Raw genomic sequence first — 21349 nt, 5'->3', positions numbered from 1 at the left:
GCGCTCTCAGCGGATTTGCAGATGATGCAGTTTTGAGCAGAGTAGTTTGTTCAGCATAAAGAAGAAAAAGTTAAGGAAGGATCATATTGCTGTCTTCAGCTACCTATTGGGAGGTTATAGAGAAGATTAAAAAGGTCTGTTCTGAGAAGCCTGCAGGGATAAGACAAGAGGAAATGGACACAAGTTGGAACATGGGAAATTGCGATTACATACAGGAAAAAAGATTTTTATTATGGGAGCAGTAAAGCGCTGAATCAGGTTGCCCAGAAAGTTTGTGGACTCTTTACCTTGCGGATATTCAAAACTTGACAGCATAAGGCCCTGTACAGCCTGATCTAGTTGGACGTGCTCTGAGTAGGACGTTGGACAATGTGATCTCCAGAGGTCCATTTCAGTGTAACTTATTCTGTGATTTTATCATAAGCTCACATTATATGTCATCATCTGAATTTCCATGCTTAGCTTAAAGTTGACCACCTTTCAAAGGTAATATGGTAGATTGCTTTCTTTCTGAAAATAGAATTTAACAGAACATGGCTCCAGTTTGAGCGAAGGACTGCATGCTTCCCATTGACTGGCCATATCTTGCCTCTTTAAAGAGCAAGAGCTCCTCACTGTCAAGCCTAGATGAGGCTCTCAAATATTTCAGAGAGTTGAGAGTAGCTTTGGATTATTCAGAATCCACCCATCGGTTGTTCTGGGCAACTTTCAACATAAATACTGCTTCCTTGCTAACACAGACCTTGTTTTCAGAAAGTAGGGACAAGTGAGAATCATTTTGGGGTAAAGTGCAATTAAGTAAGATGGAAAGAAAGTCCTGCTTCCTTCTGTGGCTCAGACTCAATTGGGACTTTCCTGCGTACCTTCAATTCCTGTTTTGTCATTGTAGGCAGGTTTCACTTGTTGTGGGCTGAACTGCTGCTGACCACATTGCTAGTTGGTGTGTAACAAAATCGGTGGAAATTCCTAGCCAAAGGAGGTTGTCCAGAATAACAGATGAATCGATTTTCCTCAAGGCTGAAGGAGTTCTTAGCTTAGCTTCCTAGGAACTCTTAGCTTCCTTCCAGAGAAGGGAGACTGAATTAGAAATCTTCCCTACCCAGTGTCTGATATGGTGTGCTTCTGATACTTATTTGAAGAAGATGCATTATTGATGCCCATTTTTAGATTTTTTAGTATTAAGCAAAACATCCTGTTGCAGAAAAGGGCCACCAGATGGGGTGGAGAAGGCAAGAGGATCAGCAGTTTGTCTGAGACTCCCTGTTCTGAATGACTTAGCGCACTGATACAGCAAAAAATGCTGTTTCAGCTTTTGCATTGTCCCTCTGAATTCTCTGGTCAGTCTTGCTGTACACTTAATTTTTTCTCTTCTCTTTAGTCTCTTTTAGTATACAAATCTGATTTTTTTTTTTAATTTCTCTCTTTTTTTTTTTTTTTTTTTTTTAAATCCAGGCGAAACATTCATGGTGTATCTAAAGAAAAGATCAAAAGAATGTTGGAACGGTATGAATGCTGCCTTTCTGTTAGTTCAGTCTTGAATTCTTCAGTCCCAGACAAATCAGAAGCTGCTGGGTGGAGCGAAGATTCTTGTCAGGAAGAATGCTCTAGGTTAGATTTTTTTATTAGCTTTGTATTCTGAAATAAAAGAGTAAAAACACAAATTTTGTAGCAGTGGAGCCTGGCTAATGCTACTGAATTGTGAATGTATTCCAAAAAATTAGTTTAAAAAAAATGCACCACAGTTTTTTTCTTGACTTTTAAGAATTTGAAGAATTTGGGAAGGAACAGTCAAGGGATCTAGTCAACTTTCCACCGCTTTTTGAAAATCTTTAGGTACTGCTGCGTTACCTTGCAACAAGCTCATCTGGGCTGGCTTGCTTTCTCTTGTCTTAGGAATGTGCTGTTGGATCTATACTGTAATTAAAGATACTTAAAATCTATAAAAAGCTTTTCAGAAAGAATCTAGTCCAATATGCATGCAAATTACTGTTTCCGAGTCTGTGTGTTGATATAATATGATGTATTTGTCATAAAAGAGGGATTCTTAGTGCAATAGGAACGAGTCATCTACTTGCTCCTGTGGAGTATATTTACTGTAGAATTGTGTAGATTTATGTTGGTGTATATGCGGGACTATTTTGTAGTGGCTAATCTGAATAATGCTATAAATGCATTATAAAAATGCACAGGAAATCAGATATTTTTGTAGTTATGTTGACCATCTCGTATGTTGATCATCTCATTTATTTTTGCTTACTTAATGTATTTGAAATGAAGTGGACTCTGATAATTAATGGAGTATAGCAGATTGCGAAAGACATTATGTCAAGAAATAGCAGGCCACTTACTAGTTGATTTCTAGCCTTGTTTAGAATCTAGCGATCAGGATCGTGTAACATTCATTAAATAAGCATAGTTACCAGGTTTGATGATCTAAAGGAGGAAATGTCAGGCAGCAGAGTGCTTCTGTATATAACTAAATGTTAGGAAAGGGGGAAGATAGACTACTGAGAAAGTGTTCTTAGCCCCCTGCTGAAGTAGAAAAGGGATACTTACCAAGTAAAGTTCTGCTTTACTTGTTTTTGTTTGTTTGTTTGTTTGTTTTTAATAAAGGAGTACTGAGGTTTGTGCTAAGTCATCTGAAATTTGTGTTTTTCTCTTACGAGATTTCAGGGTGTGAGGCTGTGAAGATTTCATACGTATTCTCCATCTGGATGATTACAATGTGTTCTAACAGACACCTTTTGATCTGTAACTTGAATATGTTAAATATCCAAGTCAGAATTAAAAATGTGAATAAGGGCAGGTGCTTAAAAACATTTCAGATAGGTGTATCTTTCATTCCAATTTGTCTTTCAGAAAGAGGGAGACCCATTCTGGTGTAAAGGAAGAAAGACCTTTTGCTTCTGAACTGGAGCCTCTTGAATTAGCTGAAGATAAAAAACCTTTGTCTGCTACTTCTTTAACATTAGAAAGTAACTTTGCTCCTGAAAGTTTTCAGAAAGAAGGCAAAGAACTAGAAAAGAACTCAGTGGAACACAGTTCTGAGAACAAGACTGTTCAAGATGACTTGGATATCTATTTGTCAGATTGTGAAGAAAAAGTGCTGCCTTTGGAGAAAAAAGAAGAAAAAGGAGAAAAAATAGAAGGAATTATTGAAACAGAAATGGTTGAGGTCGATATGACCAGCTCTGAAGGGACTGTATGCTTGCATATGCCTTTTTCTGAAAGAGTTGAAGAACATAGTGATAATGTTGTCAAACTTAAAACCGAAAATGAACAATATGGTAAAATACATGCAGAACCAGAATTAACACACAGAAATAATGTAGTTGAACCAAGCAGTTCAGCTTTGGACACATCAGGAAAACCAGAGTTACTAAACTTTCTGGGGGATTGGCCTGTAGAACAAACAATGGGACAGAGAGTCAAAAGACCTAGAAGACTAGAAAAATCTTTGAAGAGTGATAAGGAAGGTAAAATTCCCACTCAGCCTCCTCTTGAATTAGGTAAGGAACAAGTGGGCCTACCTGGTACTTGTAGTATTGAAAAAGGACTGGAGGAAGAAAAATCGTCTTTTAGTTCAGATAAAATTGCACCAGAATTGCAAGCGGTAGGACGTTGGCCTCTCTCAGGCTCTTTAGAACAGAGACAACAAAGGTCAAGGAGAATGAGAAAGACAAGTCTAAATCAATCAGATGAAGGTAGAAATACTAAAGATGACATTAATAGAAATGCTCTTGACACAATAGATGTGCTTCGTGGGACACCTGTGAACGCTTTGGAGCTGCAGGATACAGAGAGATTGCATTTTCACCAACCTGAAACAGTAGCTAGTGGAATAATCAATGAGAAAAAAACCCAGCAAAATAAGAGAACGAGGAAACATCACAAATTAGCTCTCACTTTTACAAACAACAATTTGCCTCCTCCCAAAGCAGAGGAGCAGTTGTCTGTGCTTAACTCCACAGAAGAGAAACATGACACGTGCTCATGTAGACAAGTAAGCAGCCATTCACAGACTGAATCACAGGATTTTGCTCTCCTATGGAGACTAGAAAAGAAAATGCTTTTTCCTGAGAATACCAAAGTGTTGCATGGCAGACTAGATGGCTTCAGACCCAAAGATGTAGATAGTGCCTCAGATTCTCAGGAAAAAATACCTTATCGAGTTACTTATGATAAAAGTACATTCGTGGAGGAAAGTGAACTTATCAATATCGATGAGTCTGAAAAGTTAAATATGCTGTGCAAGCTCTTTGAGTCTTTTTCAGTTGAAGCTCTGAAAGATTTGTACGAAAGATGCAACAAAGACATTGACTGGGCCACAGGTCTGCTGTTAGACTCTGATGAAAAGCTATGCAAAGATGTCGATACTGAATGCTTGCAGGTAAGAGAAGCCGAGACAGTTGTCACAGACCTTGATTTCAAGGCAAATGCAAACTGTGGTGAGAATCTCAAAAATTCTGAACAAACTCAGCAAATAATTGGGGCTGAAGATCTTTCTGAGCCTTCAGAAAACAAGAACTCATCAATCAGCGTTGCAGAAGGCAGGACTACCACAGTAATTGTGACAGATGCTGATATATCTGACTCATTAACTACTGTCTCCGTGAATGATTCAGTGGAACACAAAAATTCCAGTGATACAGCTCCTAGAACTGATGCAGTTAGCTCAGCAGCAGATATCACTGAGCAGTCCGTTTCAGAAATGCAGAAAATAGACAAGCAACCTATGAGTACTGTTGAGGAAACAAAAAATAAGCAGTCAGGTTCTCAACTTGATGTAGGTTTATGTGTACCTGTGACTTTACCTCATGGTCTTTACACAACTTCTACCAATTTGAAATTCAAATTAAATAATGAAAGTGACAATAACTCTTCAGAGAGCTATGCAGAGTATGTCAAAGTAAATAATACAACTGCTTTGTTACGGGAAATGAATCAAACATCTCAGAAGGATCCTACAAGTGATAAAGAACTGGAATCTGATAAAGAAACCCAGTGGAGTTCCAGGGAGACATTTGGTAAAGAAGAAAGTGAAACGCCAAATTGGAATGAAGATAGAACCAAGATACAAAACCCTTTGCCAGTACCATCTGCAGCCTTCAGTATAGACTGCCTAGAGCTAACATTACCTCCTGAACTGGCACTCCAATTGAAAGAGATATTTGGGCCTGTTGGCATTGATGCAGGTATGCACATAATTATAATCCATATTTTTGTGAAAAATTAAGTTTGGCTAAGAAAAACCTTTTCTTCTTTTCGCTGTTCTTCCCTTCTTCCATGATTGATTTGGGGAAACAGAATTGTACAATTCCTCGTGATACTGTTGTTCTGCTTTTGTTAATTTAAAAATGGAACTGAACCAAGCATAGTGTAAAATGTAGATGCAGTAGTGCTACCTTCTGCCTGTATCTCTTCGTCCATGCACATACTTTAAAAGCATGAGAAAATACATTGGCTTACTTTTCTTTTGAGCAACAGGCCTTTGAGCTTATTTTCAAACTCTTGAAGGATACTGAAATGATGAAGCCAGTGCAAGTGATGACTGTTTAGGGAAAAAAATGAAAAAAAATAATTAAGCATTGGCTAAATCGGGGAAGGAGAAGACAAAGACTTATTTAGAGAGAAAATCAAGTAAGGCTATACCAAAAGATGAAAACAAATCAAAACACCACACTAATCTGCTGGGTGAGCATAGCAAGGAAAATCATAAGCAGCTTGAACATGCATCATTGTTTTCTCTCTCTTGTTCTCCCCCCCCCCGGGAGATTACTTGATGTGAAGCTTTAGAAACCTGATTTATTGGTGGGTTTGGCTGCTGGCCTTTCTGCCTGCCATCCCCACCCCTCCAGGAAAAAAAGTTTGTTTTTGCTAGCAGAAAGGCAGTTTTGGTGTCTTACATCTGTGCTGCTTTTTTATGATGTATATACTTTTTTCCATTCTCTTTTTGAAAGTATGAGAAATGTAACTATCAGAAAGGTACGTCAGGAGAAAGATGTGTAATGATATGGTGACCATTGTTGCTGTTCCTTTTAGAGCAGGAAGGGATACTTGGAGTTTACTTCTCAGTTGTGTTGAAAGGAGGGATGTGACTGCTATTGGATATTGGCTAATATGTTGTGTTATGTAAAAGCAGTTGCATGTGGATTGCAATTAAATAGGAAAAATCAAATTTGCAACTAATTGAGTTATAAATCAAAAAACTGGCTGTATAAAAGAAGGTACTGCTTGAGAAATGAAAAAGGAGGAATACTTGTTGTTTCTTACTCTGAGTTTTTGAGTACTATTCCTTTCTCCTCCCTTCCCCCTCCTCTCCTCCCCCCCCCTTTTCCACCCTTCACAGTTACTTGAGCTTTTTTCAGGCATGACAGTTTGTGCAAATCTCCAGAATGCAAATGAATAAATACTAAGCTACTGTACTTTAGTTGCCTGGATAAGTCTTTATAGAATGCCGTAATGAATATATTTTCTCCTTTCCATAAGGATCACTATCTGTTGAGGACTGTGTGGTTCATATTGATCTGAATCTGGCAAAAGTGATTCATGAGAAATGGAAAGAATCTATTCTGGTCAGTAGCTTTCTTAGTTATGAAACATTACGCTTGTGCTTTGTCAGACTAGTTGTCTCCTAATTTGCTGGTACAATGTGTTTGTAAAATGTAAATATCTTTGTGAGAACAATAATAGAATACAATTATAATTTGTGAAATATGTGGAGTGTATCAACGTGTCATATAGGGAATAATCATCAGAGCTGTTGAAAGAAAGTATTGGGGTGAAGAAACTGCATATCATAGAGTGCTTTTTTTTTTTAAAGGGGGGATCATCATACACAATTTTACCAGAAGATTGACTAAGAATCTTGTCTAATCATTACTGGCCTTTTGACCTGGAAGAGGAATTCTTAGTATGAATTATTCTGTACAGAAAATGTCCCCATGTACAACAATTGAGAAGAATTTTCTACCGTCACAGTTCCATGTCACTGTACAGGCTTCCATAGCCTTACAAAGCACAAGCAGACTCTTTTTGTTAAAATTTTTGTGTGTTCTTTTTGTTTTTTTTTTAATTATGCTTATGAAGTCTTAGTACTGCCTCTAGGGGTATGTTTCTCTAGTTTGATATATTGTTTGAAATATAGTTGTATCTTTCAAATGTTACTTCTCAAATATTTTTCTTAAATATAGTTCTTTTAAAATATGCAATCTTTGAGAAATACTATGAAATATGATTTTGAAGCTGGTTTACCTAGAAGCTAACGCTTGCTGCGTTTTGCTGGGAAATTCTGTATTTATTGCTTCTTAACATTCATGGTTTTGCTGTTTTTATTTAGAAGCGTCAGAGGAGAGAAGATGAATCATGCAAGTTGTTTGCAGAAGGTATGCTATGTATTTTCCTGTACTGTAAAAAAATTTAATTCTTTAAAACTTCAGTAAGGTTGCACATATTCTGACTGAAAAGTGGTGGATTCATTTATTAAGTGAAGTTTTTATTCATTGGCCTTCGTTCCATTTACTGTTCTCTTAAAGGTATAGAAAAGAAAATCTGCTAATTATAAGCAGTATCGCTGTTCCCAGGTGGATACAAGGAAAAAGTACATCACTGTGTGTGCTTAAAGGGAGTCTCTCTGGGCAGAGCAGGCACTGCTCCAGGCTAGAGTTACTAGCAGGTAAGGTTTCTGCAGGTCAGGGAGACAGGGCAGGATTATGATGTTCACAGCTTCTTTTTGTCCTTCTCGGAGGAACTGATTATAGCAGGAAGATACAAGTGCTTGTTCAGAAAGCGTTAGAATCTCTGGTAATCTTAGTTTCCAGTCACTCAGCTCCCAGGAAGAAATGTCTGTTTGCAGCACAGCCCACTGCACGTGCATGGACCTGGGGGGTCGATCGCAGCAGAGATGCAAACTCAGCAGCCGAACGGCGTTGTTAGCGTTAGCTCATGGAAAGTGCAAGACCAGGTTGTTATGCATCTGTCCATAAGTTGTAGAGGGAAGAGGCAGGCAGGTAAACATGAGTCAATAACTATCTTACAAAAGTGAACAAAAAAACCCCCTGCCCTAACACATGTGCAAGAAAGCTGTTTACAGCAGTAAGGTAAGTCTTAGCACTTGAAAGTTCAGTTGGAATCTAGTAGTTTTGCTTTTGTTTTACAAAATAGATGAAGATGATCATATAGTCTTTGGAAAGTAGAAACAAGTATGGTAAAAACACTGTATTGCTTTCTATTTTAATGATGACATTGTTTTAACAAAAACAAAACATCTAGGGTAGAAAAAAATATTTTAATTACTTCTGACTTTGCTTGTATAAGTAAGTTAATAATTGTTTTATTTGTCACCTCTCTTTTTATTGCTTTTGAAGGTCCCACTCTGAGTCAGCAGATAGATAGATATGACTCAGAAATGCAGTTACCTCAGAACACAGACAGTAAAACACAGAGGGAAAAATCCGGCTGGGTTTCAGACTCATCTAATGACATTCAGACTGAAAAATCAGCAACATCAGAAGTCTTTCCTTTTATGGATCACTGGAACGCTCAGATTCAGAAAGTTTCTCTCAGACAAATAATATCTGAAGAAATAGCCATGCAGGAGAAACAGGATCTCGTATGTATATTAACAGTTTTTTAATGCAGTATAACTTCGTTACTGTTAGTGAAGCAGAACATGGCTTATCTGGTGACTCATCTTTGTGCTGCTCATGACAGCCTGAATTCACAAGACAAGTGTGTGCCAGCTGGTATTATTGATTACTGTAATACAGAAATTTGCTTGTGGTTGATGTGTCTGTTTAAAAAAAAATCATTTAAAAATATAATGTTTTGATTGTTTCACAAACAGTTCATGCTGAATTTCTCTGTACAGGTTAGCATTTGCATTTGTTGTGTTTTTTGATTGCTCGCTAGAGAGAGATGATCAGTGTGATTTTTCCGCACTTCTCGGTGGGAAAGCTTTGTCAAAAAACTTAGCTCTGTGCCCTGTTTGTTTAGGAATTGCTTTTGACACTTATTCTAAGGAGAACCCATAACATTCCTAACAGATGAGACATTTAAAAAAAGATTTTCAGGTTCATCTCAATCACTTTTTTTATACTGAGTTCTGAGCAAATAGTATTTTTTTCTACAATTTTTTCTTAATTTTGTGTTTTGTGTAGTTTCCATACTCTAGCTGGTGTGTGCGTATTATTGCCCTCTACTGGATAACAGTTCATAACATGAATTCTAATTTTTGGTAATTGTCTCTGATAAGTAGCTGTCTTATAAAGAGGAGCTCTCTTTTTACTGACATATAAAGTTGGATGTTACTAGCTTGTACTTTAAAAGAACGACTTGTGGATTCTTTCCTTGGACTGCATGTATCTGGTTGACTGATAACTACAATAACCGCAGATTTATTTTCAGTTTGAATTCATTGAGCTTGGCTTTGTTTTGGCTTTATCGGAATGATCAGTCCTATTTATTCTGGGCTATAATTAGGTTGCCTACTTAGCATGACTTCACAAATGTGAATGTTTATAACAGTATAGCTACAAATAACCTACACCAGAACAAAACTGTTTCCTGAACAAAAACTCCAAAACAGATCTCCAAAATTGAAACACCTTCTAAAAATCCTTCTCATTTTACTTCCTCTGAGTTATGAGGGAGCTCCAGCTCAGTGGCTTCGAATGACTGCAAAGTCCTGCAGCAGTGTATAACAACTCGTCTGTCCTCTTTTCTTCTCATCAAGTCAGTATAGTGGGCTGGTACTGACTTGTCCTTGCTGTGTGGGTACATACCTATTGAGTAGATACTTCTTGAAATTGTAGCAAATAACAGTGTAATTAGATTGGCTGCACTGTTAATATATTTTGTTCTAATCATGAGCATGTAATACTGCTTCCTTTGTCTTCTGGATAGAAACATGTTCCTTCCATGGCAAGAAAAGACTGTGCTGCCAAGCTAAAGGAGAAGCAACTTTTTGAGATGTTTCCAACCATCAATCAAAATTTCTTAATGGATGTCTTCAAGGACAACAAGTAAGAGATCTTTAAAGTTCTTTGCAAAAGTGGTACTCAGCAACACACTATAGTGCACATTTACTGTCTTAAATATCAAGAGTTATGAAATTGCAAAAGAATGGCTTTTTTCAAACTAGCCCTTTTTTGTAGACCTAATTAAAGGCAAAGCTAGCTGATCTTAAAAAGCAGAAAAGATATAAAGACTGTATGTATACGCTTGTTTCTTTGAGGTGTAGACCGTTTCTCTCATCAGGAGAAGAATGTCTTTGACTGTCAGTGGATCTATCTGTTTGCTTTAGAGCTGCAGTGAAGATGAAGTGGGAGAAATTAGTGGGGGATGCTAACAGTGGGTAGGCTCACAGCAAAGGACATCCAGCCCAAGAGGAAAACTACCATGGCCTGATGTTAGCTGCTAATACTCTCAAGGTTAATACAGTAGCTCTGAAGGAATGAGCCATTGCTTCATCTCTTCCATTTCTATTTTCTGCATTATATTACTAGGGTCTGTGGCTGCCTTCTTAAATCCAAGTTCACAAGAACAGAGTTTTTTTTTTTAAAGAAACTTCTCTTCCTTCTTTCATCCTTGACAAGTTGCTTGTCTTTCTATTCATATGGGTTTGCATGCTTTCTTGTCAGTCTTTCTGCTTGCCCAGGTTGTTTTTAAAACCATTATTTGTGGAATGTCTAAAATATGTTCTTTATCCATCTCTACAGCTCAGGCATTTCACCACCTCTTGTTTTTCACCTGCTAACTTCTCTTCACAGTGAAGAGAATTTCCTTTCCCCAAATCTGTCTTTACTTTGGATCAGATTTCTTCTTGTCTGCTTACTGAACAGCATGAAGAACAAAGAAAAAAGAGAACTTACTAGAAATCTGGCAACTGATGTCCTATTTTTATTGCATTAAATTTCATAACAAAGCTTGACTGGAAATACAAGAGTTTGCCTGCACCACTCTTTCAGAAAACTGAGCTAGCTTTAGACTATTTTGTACTATCTAACCCTGGCCACGGGGAGTTTAAGATGAAATAATATATCCAGCACAAAAAGCAGCGTTTACTTCTAAACTGATATCTGTCTGATTAAGGTATGATACAATTTACTTTAGTATTTCTGTGTCCTTGTAATAGTCAAGTGCCGCTCAATCACACCTCTGTCAACCAAGACTGCATGTGTGTTGATGCCGCTAATGCAATACAGTGAGTCTTCAAGATATTTTGTGATAAATAAGATGGAAAATTCAGTTCCAGTGCTTTATTTGCATTGATGTTTTTTTCTGTAACAATATAAAGGTCCATAACGTGTATTCTAACAAACGTAGCAGCTATTAATGTATTTGCAAAGTTACAGATTTTACTTATCCTTTACAGCTATTCTTTAGAACAGACCGAACAGTTTCTGAATTGTGTTCTGGAGGCAGATCCTGTAAAAACAGTTATAGCTCAAGAAAGTGTTCAGCAAAATGAAACCATTCCTTTCTGCAGTGCTGCAAAGAACCGGGAGAAGAAGGTATTTTTTTGATAGTAATTACAAATGTATCCAAAATCATGTCAGTGAAAGCACTCTGCAATCCATACTTAGCTTCAACATTGCTAATTCCTACAGGCAAAAAAAAGTAAGGAAGAGGATGATGCTCTGAGTGAAATGGTATTCCAAGACTTTGATTATCCACAATATGATGATTTCAGAGCAGAAGCTTTTCTTCACCAACAGAGGAGACAGGAATGTTTGAAAAAGGCTGGGGAAGCCTATCGCATGGGTATGAAACCTGTGGCAGCATTTTATGCACAGCAGGTAAATGTAAATATTGTGCTTCTCCTCTCAATTTAGAGAGATACTTAAATACTGAGTTGGAAGTGATCAGAACAAAATTTTCCCTACTACAGTTGATAGATTTCCTCAATTACTGTTCCCTGCATATGGTTATATTGGAGAATCGCCTTATAGTTAAACTTATCTTCATTACTAATGATGCAGCTAATGTAACCAAATTTTGTGTGAGACCTCAGGAAATGTGGTAATTAAGTGCTCAGTCACATATGCTCATTTTTTTGTACATTTCAATCCCACTCTTGCTTCCCCATACTTGAAAGTACCAAGATTTGTGTCCATGTGCTCTTGTACATGACACGGAGTAAAGGAAACGTCAGCTATTGAGTACTCCCTATGTCTCTTGGGTTCCTCTTGATTGGTGACAGAGGACTATTTCTAGATGAGTCTTTTTTACTTCTCAGGAGTCAAACAGATATCATGATCTGATCTTTTCCCTCAAAATCTTACTTTCTTCATCCTACATAAGTCTTGGGCAAAGTTCCTGCCCGTTGGCTTTGTTTCCTCATTTTGGGTAGCTTTATGGCTACAGTCTGTCTTCCTGTTAGCATAATATAGTGTGGTATGCCACACTTTTTGCTGTCCTTCCATCACTGGAATGCAAGTCTTCTGCTAATGAGTCTTTTGTGCTCTGGCTGTGGAGCACCAGTCTTTTGGTCTTGATGTAGACATTTCTTGGTGTGTAGTAGTTTGATTGCTGTTGATCATATTTTTGATTATGAATACCAACCATTCTTGTAACCCTTACTGTATGTTGTTTCTTCTGGTGCCTTCACACACAAGATGTTTCCATTCATATTTCATTCAAAGCACTCTTAAAAATTCTGTTACAGATCTCTACAAAGGCTTTTCACTGATATAATGGCATATATAGAATTAAAGGTGAATTTTTATTGAAATTTTTAAAAACTATGAATTGCATCATGACAGAACAAAAAGATAGTAAATTAGTCACTCCTGAATTTGATTATTATCTTTAAAAAGCTTTCATGCTAATTGTATAAAATATTTAGAAAATTTGGATTATTACTATACGTGTGTGGAACATTGAATATCTGTGTCTTTTTAGTGGATGACTTTTATATTCCTGCTCTGTATGTTCTTTAAGTTTGGGGAGATCCTTAACAGAGGTCTGCATAACTTTTGGATAGAAATATAATTTCAAGTCCTGTCTCGCTGTTTGTTCTTAGACCTAAGGACATTTACACTCTGGAAATTATAATATATTTTCTTTTAGGTAATTAAAAGGCAAACTATTATCTTTATTCATGAAAAATATTTTGATCTTTGTTTGGTGGTCTAGGTCTGTCCTGGTAATCCTTTGCAAGTGAGAATTATGGGGATGATGTCTCTGATTTGATGCGAATACTCTTCAGATGATCCATTTTAAGAAAGTATAAGACAGACTGTCGCTTCTGTTCTCTTACTTGAGCCTTTGCCAGGCCAATAGCTAGAGCTAAGTGTTCCCTTTCTTTTCAAACTGTGCCTACAGATCTTCAAAGACATAATCCTTTGCTTCAGTCTCTTGCGTACTGTCGCTGCAAATTCATAGGAAATAGTTGGTACTGTTCGTGTTCCTACAGTGTGTAGTGTGAATAACTCTGCACTGCTCCTCACGCCTAATTCTGATAGGGACTATGTTGACCTTGTCAATCATAAAAGATCTGTCAAAAAATGAGTAGAGAGACTAGGCGTTTATCAAGAAAGTGTTTGCCCTTCTTGGCTAGTCTGATTCCAAGGGAATGTGTTAGTAGAATGAACCTCAAACATAACATCTGGGCTATTTGTCAGTTTTTTGTCATGATTTCATTATATTTTTAGCGAAATATTTTCAAAAAGTAAATTTTTTTTAGGGTAATTACAATTTGAAAATCAACATGGAGTATGACTTTCTTTAGTTTTTGTAAGGATCTTATGGTTTGTGCTTTTTCTGTGAGGATTTCTGTATAATTTCTTTGTGTCAGCTTTGAGTAGTTTCTTAAGAAAAATATTCATGAAATTTCCTTGTGAGTGGGTCTTACTGAGCCTCTTCGAAGTTCTGTTGTGATTATAGCTCACAGTTTGAAGCAGTGAAATCTAAAAGCACCCTGCCAGTGCTGTCGTTTTGAATCTCAACAACCAGTGTGGAGCTTAGATTGTGTTTCAGAGTGTAATGGTTGATGTGCTTATGAATAAAGGGTCGCCTTCATGAGCAGAAGATGAAAGAAGCCAACCATGCTGCTGCTGTGCAAATCTTTGAGAAAGTAAATACTTCCCTGCTGCCTATGAATGTGTTGGATCTGCATGGTCTTCATGTGGATGAAGCTGTGAATCAGTTGTCCAGAGTGCTGCAGGAAAAAAGTGAAGGTAAGATAAGCCAATAATTCTTAACAAAAAGTCCACAAACCCACCCTATTTTCCTGATCATGCTATTTCCTTGATTTCCAAGAAATCACTATGTATGGCAGTATCAGTGTGTCAGAATGTAATTGAGTAACTTATTAGAGCAACTGGCTTTTTGTGTTGTTTCATTTTTAAAGCTCCCACATTGAATTGTTTCTCTTTGACATGACAATGATTCTTTCTCCTCTCCCTGTGCTTCTTTGTAAATCTTCCTTTTCCTTCTGTTTTATTCTCTATTTTTTATCGAAGACTTGACCTATCCCTTACTGATCTTTCTTCCTGACATTTTAAAAAGAATCAGTAATGCAGGCATTCATGTCACCTTTGCACTGTTTTGTCAGAATTGTTTCACTTTTTTAATCTTTAAAAAGAAATCATTATGTTGGAATTCTAACCACAATGATTGCATAGTCTTCAACTTTTACGTGAAAGCACACAGCCCTCTTTCAGTAACTTTCTTATAGGTTTGTCTTAGATGTACCTTTTTTTCAATATAGGTTAGAGCTTATTAAATTGTATTATCTTGTACTACTCCTAAAATGATATTTGTATACTTTAGCTGTAATATAATGCTTTTTAGAGTTTTAATTTCCTGAAGGTGTGCTGAGTAAGTGGACTGAACAGGGAGCCGCTACCACCATATCCAGGACTCCTGATGTAAGCACACCTTCAGGAAATAAGCTCTAACCTATACTGAAAAAAAGGTATATCTAAGACAAACCTATATGAAAAGAAGCACAGGGAGAGGAGGAAGAATCATTGTCATGTCAAAGAGAAACAATTCAATGTGGGAGCTTTAAAAATGAAACAACACAAAAAGTTATGCTGACTGCCAAGTCTCTAGAGAGAAAAAATTTTAACCGTTACAATCCCTGCTGTTACAGAGTACCAGCAGACTGGTGGTAAACCATATCTCTCTGTGATCACGGGAAGAGGAAGCCATAGCCAGGGAGGAGTTGCTCGCATCAAACCAGCAGCTATCAGATACCTCACAAGCCACAACTTCAGGTGAGTATAGATTTTTGTTACTGATACTTTCTTTTTTTAACCCACACTTAACTAACTGAAAATTGAAGTCTGTTTTAGAGTACTGCTAAATTACCTGCTAAAACCATTTAAGCCAGGTCTACTATCTTGCAAGTCCAGTGGAGATGCAATTGTATGACACAGAACTATCTCATAAGGGGCACTTACTAAATCTTTTTCTGAGATAGATGAAAATACAATAAAACAAACTAATCTAAACATAGTTTAATTATCCATTTCCATTCAAGGTTGTGAACTTTAGTGTGAGAAGTTAATTTTGTTTTTTATTAGGCTGCAATATATGCTTTAGCTCTTGGCTTCTTGTGTGGAAGAGCAATGTAGCAAGCTGGGTTGGTGTCGGCGTGTTGCTCACTTTCTTTTACAGGAGTATGAAGGTGACTGTGAAGATGGGACTCAGAATGAGTATAGCAAAGATTTCTCTTCCCATTTCCCTCTCATTTTCTGCAGAAGAAAAGGGGGAAAATATCTTTGGGGGAGGAAGAAAAGATAGAAGCAGAATGACTATAACCAACCATATTGAACAACCTTTTTTTAACTTGTCCTCTCAGGTCCTTCTGTTTACAGCTCTTCACCTCTCCAGACCCTATAAAATCTTCTTTCACTGTCATATCCAGAGGACATGATGATGATTTTCCCCACTCTCACATGTATGCATATTTGACTGAGAACCATATCACTTTCCGTATTTTTGTTGAGGGCTGAAGGAGAAGGCATTGCACGTAGCTTTCATGTTGAAGCTTCATCTTTTCTTGTTTCACAGGTTCACCGAAATACAACCAGGCTGCCTGAAAGTCATGCTGAATTGAAGGGTTGTGAAGAGAAAAGGAAGATAGAAACTGAGGTGTCAGATTACAGCTAAAAACTTTTTAAACTACTACAATAGTATTTTGTAATCTGTTTAAAGGACGATATTTTATTAGGAATTGTTTCAGTTTACAGTAAGTGGTTTTGTCAGTATGTTTCCAAGAAAATTTTGATGTGGAATGGATCTCCTGCAAAAAGATGACACTTACAGGATTTGAAGTCTCGGAAATGCAGATAAGAATTCTGCTGAGCAGTATATAATGTTTTAAAAGGAAATTAAGGTACAGGTTTCAAATATAACTGTCTTCTCAGCATACACAGCCTATGACAATCTCTTGACCCTCATGCATCTTAATTGCTCTGGATTCTATGCTTTTAAAACATAGTACCTTGTAGGAAGTTATCTTGTGATTAGGAACCTTGCGCTAAACCCTTCAAAAGACACAGAGGAGGCAGGAACTAGGCAACTACTGATATTTGAAATTCAGTGACAGTTTACTCCTAAATACTCCTAGGTTTCTTTCAAAAGTCTGATGTAGTCTTTTTGGGGGGTTATTTTGTGATAGAATAGGCCAGTTCTGTTGTCTTTATTCCATTCTAAACTTCCTGAAATTCATGGAAGTTGCATATAAAGGACTCTGTATTAAGACTAGCTGTGTGTTAAGTAATTTTACAGACTTACTGTGATCCGTTAAAAGGGAAAATATAACACTATAGTTCCATCTCTACTTACACATAGCTAATACTCTAACATTATAATTTTGCAGGAAATGCCCCATTTTTTTCAACATGTATTTGATGAAAAGTTTTTTTCCATTCCCTTTTCAAATGGAGTAAAAAGAGTACCTTTTCATTTTACAGGTGTTTGTTAGTGATGTCATTTTTAGTCTGTGTGTATTATATTTGGTACTTACCTTGCAGAAAATACGATGTTTGTCTGCAAGACATTTTAAATGTGTTTTTAACATCAAAATGAGTGCTAATACTACAGTAGTAACTGTCTAACTGGACAATCTGGGAGTGCAGAAGTTATTCTGTTGGTGATGGTGTCACATCAGCATCTGGAAACATTATTTTAAAAAAGCAATTAATATAAATACCTGTACTTTGGCAAGTGTTTCCAGTAAGCAGTCAGAACATTTATTTTCATAGAACTATCTTCTAGAATGCATTACTACTTTAATAATATCTTTGGCTATTGGAAGGTATAAGAATTCTTTACTACAAACCATTTAATTGTTGATGTAGGGCTTTGTTTTTCAGAACAGATATGAGTTGTGTATTAGGAATAATATTAATAGGTTGAGGATTAATGGGAGGGGTTTTAATTTTTAAACCACTTTTTCAGTACATTTTATGCAGGAACTACATACACACAGAATTTGCATATGAATCCATATATGTGTGCAAGTCCTGCCATTTGTGTGAATAGGTAGTAATAAGCAAGGAACTTCTGTGAGAAAAGCTGTGCACAGAAATAGGCTTCCCTTGAAAATGTATCCATATAAGTTGCTGACAAACTGAAAGACATGATGTTTCCTGAATGTCCTTATTTTCTGTAATATATACACAGTGAATGGAATGTACGGTAGACTTAAAAATGAGCTTGTCATGCTTTAACAGATAAAATTATCTTTCTACAGTGGTTTCAAGTGGAAGAATAGCTTGAATAATATTTAATCAAAGGGACTCTTACTAGAATAATAACCTTTGTAATAAGTTTTATATTTTTTGTGGGTACTTAATTCATCCAAATTCTGTCCCTTCACTTTTTCTTTCTTTCTGGGCTGCTCAGGTAAGCAGTGTTTGAAATATGAAAGAACTGTGCTCCCCGAACAGCGCTAGCAGAGCTCTGTTTGTGCCATTGCATGGTGACCTGTGTAGCAAAGCTCATGCTCCATCCTCTGTGACAGTACCTAAAATGGACCGAGATGTCCTTTAGGCATTTAGACTCAAGACAGCAATTCAGACACTATCTGCTGTCCTGGATTGCTGATGCTAGAATAGCCTAAACGGGGCTAGGATCTTTGTTTTGGACAGTCCCTCTGTTCCTGAACAGATATTCCTGAGTGCTGCTTTCTGTAATGAATGGATGTGCAGCTCTCTGGGGGCACCTACTTAAAGCACACTGTGCATAGTCCCATTGTGCATAGTGGTTGGCCTGGATGACTGGATCAGCAGCGTTCCCCATATACGCTCGGAAGTGTCGCATGTTGAGCTGTTGGGTACCTGAGCACTACCGTGATGCACCTGTGAGCAGGGAAGTGTCTACACTTCTGCTTGTTCAGCAAGGGGGACTGATTCACTCAGCATGTTCAGATCATGCCTCACATGGACAAAAACAGCTTAGATTTCAGTTCAAAAGACAAGTAGAAAAAATTGTCTTGCCCATCTGTTCATTGTAACCTAGTTGCTGATGTGCTTACCCTGGAGGTGAGAAACAGCTTTTTACCCTCTTCTGACATAGGAGGGGGAGGATGGTTGCACTTGACTCTTCCTTCTGCAGAAAATGCCCTAACCAGTGGGCTCAGGGGTGTTTTTGAAGATGGCACTTTCTGAGCCTCTTTCGAAACTGCCACTGGCAGCTAAAAATGCAAGATTAAGGGATTAAGGAGATTAAAGAATGCAAACTGCATAAGCAGTCTCTGAAACAGGGACTAGGGCTCTTAGAGAAGACGCTTTTCCCACTGAGCTTCAGATTCCCACCCTCATATTATTTCCTCTCTTCAGCCCTGTTTGTTTGCATAAATGCATAAAAAATGTTGAGGGCAAAAACCTCAGCTCCATCCCTTACTGTGAGAGTTTTCTTCCATCTGTCAAAGTCAGTGGAAGAATATGTAGCTTAAGATCAATTAGTTTTTCTCTGCCTGCCTGCCTCCCTCCCTCTGTTGTCCTTTGGGGCACATGTTTGCATTCACTAAGGTGCTCTGAATCCGTGGTTATAGATTTATTAGTAAGCGTTGCATTTGCTAAATTGAGCAGTTATAAATTGCTTGATTACAGGCTGAATTTAGATGAAGGATTATGGTTTAAAATCATAATACAGGCAGAACCAGCCCTGCCTTTGTTGAAATTAAAGGCAGAACTTCCATCAGCTTCAGCAACTCAGGATGAGGCACTGCAGTTCCCATTCAGAGAAAGTATGGTGAGCTCAGCCATTTTCTTCAATAGGACTTCAAGTGTGTGCTTAAAATTTTGCTGAGCTGGATACAGGATGGAGCAGATCAGGTCACGGAGAGCAAGTAGGTTTTTATTATTAAGAATCTCCAAGCCTTGAACTAATTGCCAAACTGTCCAGAAAAAACACTGGAATTTTTATACTTCTTTTGGCTCTATTTATAATGTGTAGTGGGATGAACTGTTTCAAATATAATTGTTTGAAAATGTTGTTTGAATTTATATCACATTTTAGAACTTACAGCCTTTCTGATGTCTTTTGCAGTTAATGAGAATTCTGAGGTATCATGTAAATTCCATATTTTCTTGTACTTTTAATTGAAAAGAGCACATAGCAGTATTGACACCAGCACTCTGAAATAATATGTGACTCTTGATATCTGTTCTTGTGTACCACTTCTTATTTTATTCTTCAACAGCATGTGGTTGTGATGGCTGGTAGCCTCTAATATGTGACTTTTGGTTTTTTAAAAAAATACATTTTAATATTCAGTCCAATTTTTAAATTACTAAGATTATCATTTTTTTTCCCTAAGAGCGTCTAATGCATTGATCAGTAGCCCTACAGTTGAATAAACAACTGCAAAAACAAAACAACCCACAGGTGCAATGGTAAAAAGTTATTCTCCAAAGAGATGTGTGTGTTAATTTTTTTGTATATATCCTTATTTCCATTGATTATGAAAGTAGTGAGGCAAAAAGTGATTTTAAAAGATTTTAAGATACTTTAAATAATACTTTAATATTTTGAGGTCTTACTATAATAGTATGTGGTTTGATTTCTTTTAAACTTAGTGTTTTTCTTGGCCTGTTCAAGGACATCTCAGGCAAAGTGTAGTTGGCGTTTTCTGTGGCTATCAGAAACCATTGTGACTTGGGAATCCCCATTCAGACAATGTGCAGATGCCAGTGTCTAACCTTGTAAGAACATCATTGTAATGAGTAAGCATAAGGTCAGGGGAGCTCTTTGCGTGCTCCACAGAACATGTATTCTACATAAGGTTTTACCTGAAGACCTGAAATTTAACCAAGTTGCTATTTGCTCTTGCCACAGAATATAGTGGGTAGATAAGAGAATAATCTCATTGGTAATAGCAAAGAAAGGTCATCATAAATGTACTATGATAAATTATACATAGACTTTACATTACTGATGCTTTTATTTTCAAATGCAGTTCACACTTCAGAATAATATTGCCCTATTTGCAAAGATGAAGAGAGGACAGAGTATGAACACTGAAAAAGAAGAGTTCTTTGACTTGCCACAATTCCCGATTACTTTCTCATTAAAAAAAATTAAACCCAAAACCTAGCTGTTTGTGCTGTTTCAGCTAAATAAACAGTGCTGAGTATTAAATGACTATGTATGTGAATATGCATGTGAAAAAACACAGTATTGTAGCTACCAGTTGTAAAAGCTGTTAGGACCAGTACCTTGGAGAATATCAATGTCTATTTTTAAATTAAAATGAAAAATGATTTTTTATTTGTATAAAGTTGTAATTTTGCTGTTCACTATAACTTTCATTTTTTTACTGGAATACAATTTTGTAATTTGCATTTAGAATTTCTAATGTCAAAAGGAATTTACTGAATCTAGTTTAATAAAGGAATTTTACCACAAGTATAGCCTTCTGTCTTTCCTTGGAAGACTACTTTTCAGCTTGTATCAAATTTTGTCTTGGAGTTCTGCATGAAAGCTACTTGTCTTGACTTCAGGATACCATCTGTAGAGAGATAAAGCAACCATCTGCAGGTGTAAAAAGGAACAGATTTGTGGCCTGATTTTAAGTGACGCGAGTGGGAGCTGAATGCTCATGTTACTGAAAATGAGGGTCATGGTTTCAGAATTTTTTTGTCCGAAGTTGCTGACGAGAAGCTGCTCAGGAGCAGCTCACTCTGTGGCAGAGTGAGGGCAGAGATACATGTCAAGGAAGGGGTAGCTATGAGCACTGTGAAGATGGGACATGGCAGGAGAGAGGTGTTCTCAGTAGACCTCATTCAGTGGATACCTTAGGTCAGATGTGGTAATTAGGTCAGATCCTGAAGTACAATTGTATATGCAAATCCAGTGCAGGTATTCCTGTGTCATATTCCTGAAACTA

General features: G+C 37.1%; 1 protein-coding gene across 17 annotated transcripts in view; it reads left to right on the top strand.

The window, feature by feature from the left end:
* N4BP2 (NEDD4 binding protein 2) overlaps positions 1-20868 on the top strand; it is a 42800-nt gene extending 21932 nt beyond the window's left edge. For 15 of the 17 annotated variants that reach the window (XM_064511259.1, XM_064511258.1, XM_064511257.1 and 12 more), the window contains 11 exons: positions 1453-1608; positions 2860-5195; positions 6490-6575; positions 7340-7385; positions 8367-8611; positions 9904-10022; positions 11375-11513; positions 11610-11798; positions 14012-14180; positions 15101-15224; positions 16024-20868. In XM_064511259.1, coding sequence (XP_064367329.1) covers positions 1453-1608; positions 2860-5195; positions 6490-6575; positions 7340-7385; positions 8367-8611; positions 9904-10022; positions 11375-11513; positions 11610-11798; positions 14012-14180; positions 15101-15224; positions 16024-16069 — 3655 coding nt within the window. In that variant the 3' untranslated portion in view covers positions 16070-20868. Of the gene's footprint in view, positions 1-1452; positions 1609-2859; positions 5196-6489; positions 6576-7339; positions 7386-8366; positions 8612-9903; positions 10023-11374; positions 11514-11585; positions 11799-14011; positions 14181-15100; positions 15225-16023 lie in introns of those variants that run through there. The other 2 variants (XM_064511260.1, XM_064511261.1) reach the window with 2 other exon arrangements.
* The last annotated feature ends 481 nt before the right edge of the window (positions 20869-21349 follow it).

The sequence above is a fragment of the Dromaius novaehollandiae genome, chromosome 4, assembly GCF_036370855.1.
Source record: "Dromaius novaehollandiae isolate bDroNov1 chromosome 4, bDroNov1.hap1, whole genome shotgun sequence".
NCBI classification, from domain to species: Eukaryota; Metazoa; Chordata; class Aves; order Casuariiformes; family Dromaiidae; genus Dromaius; species Dromaius novaehollandiae.
Note: the sequence above shows the minus strand (reverse complement) of the source record. Positions and strands in the feature narration are given on the sequence as shown.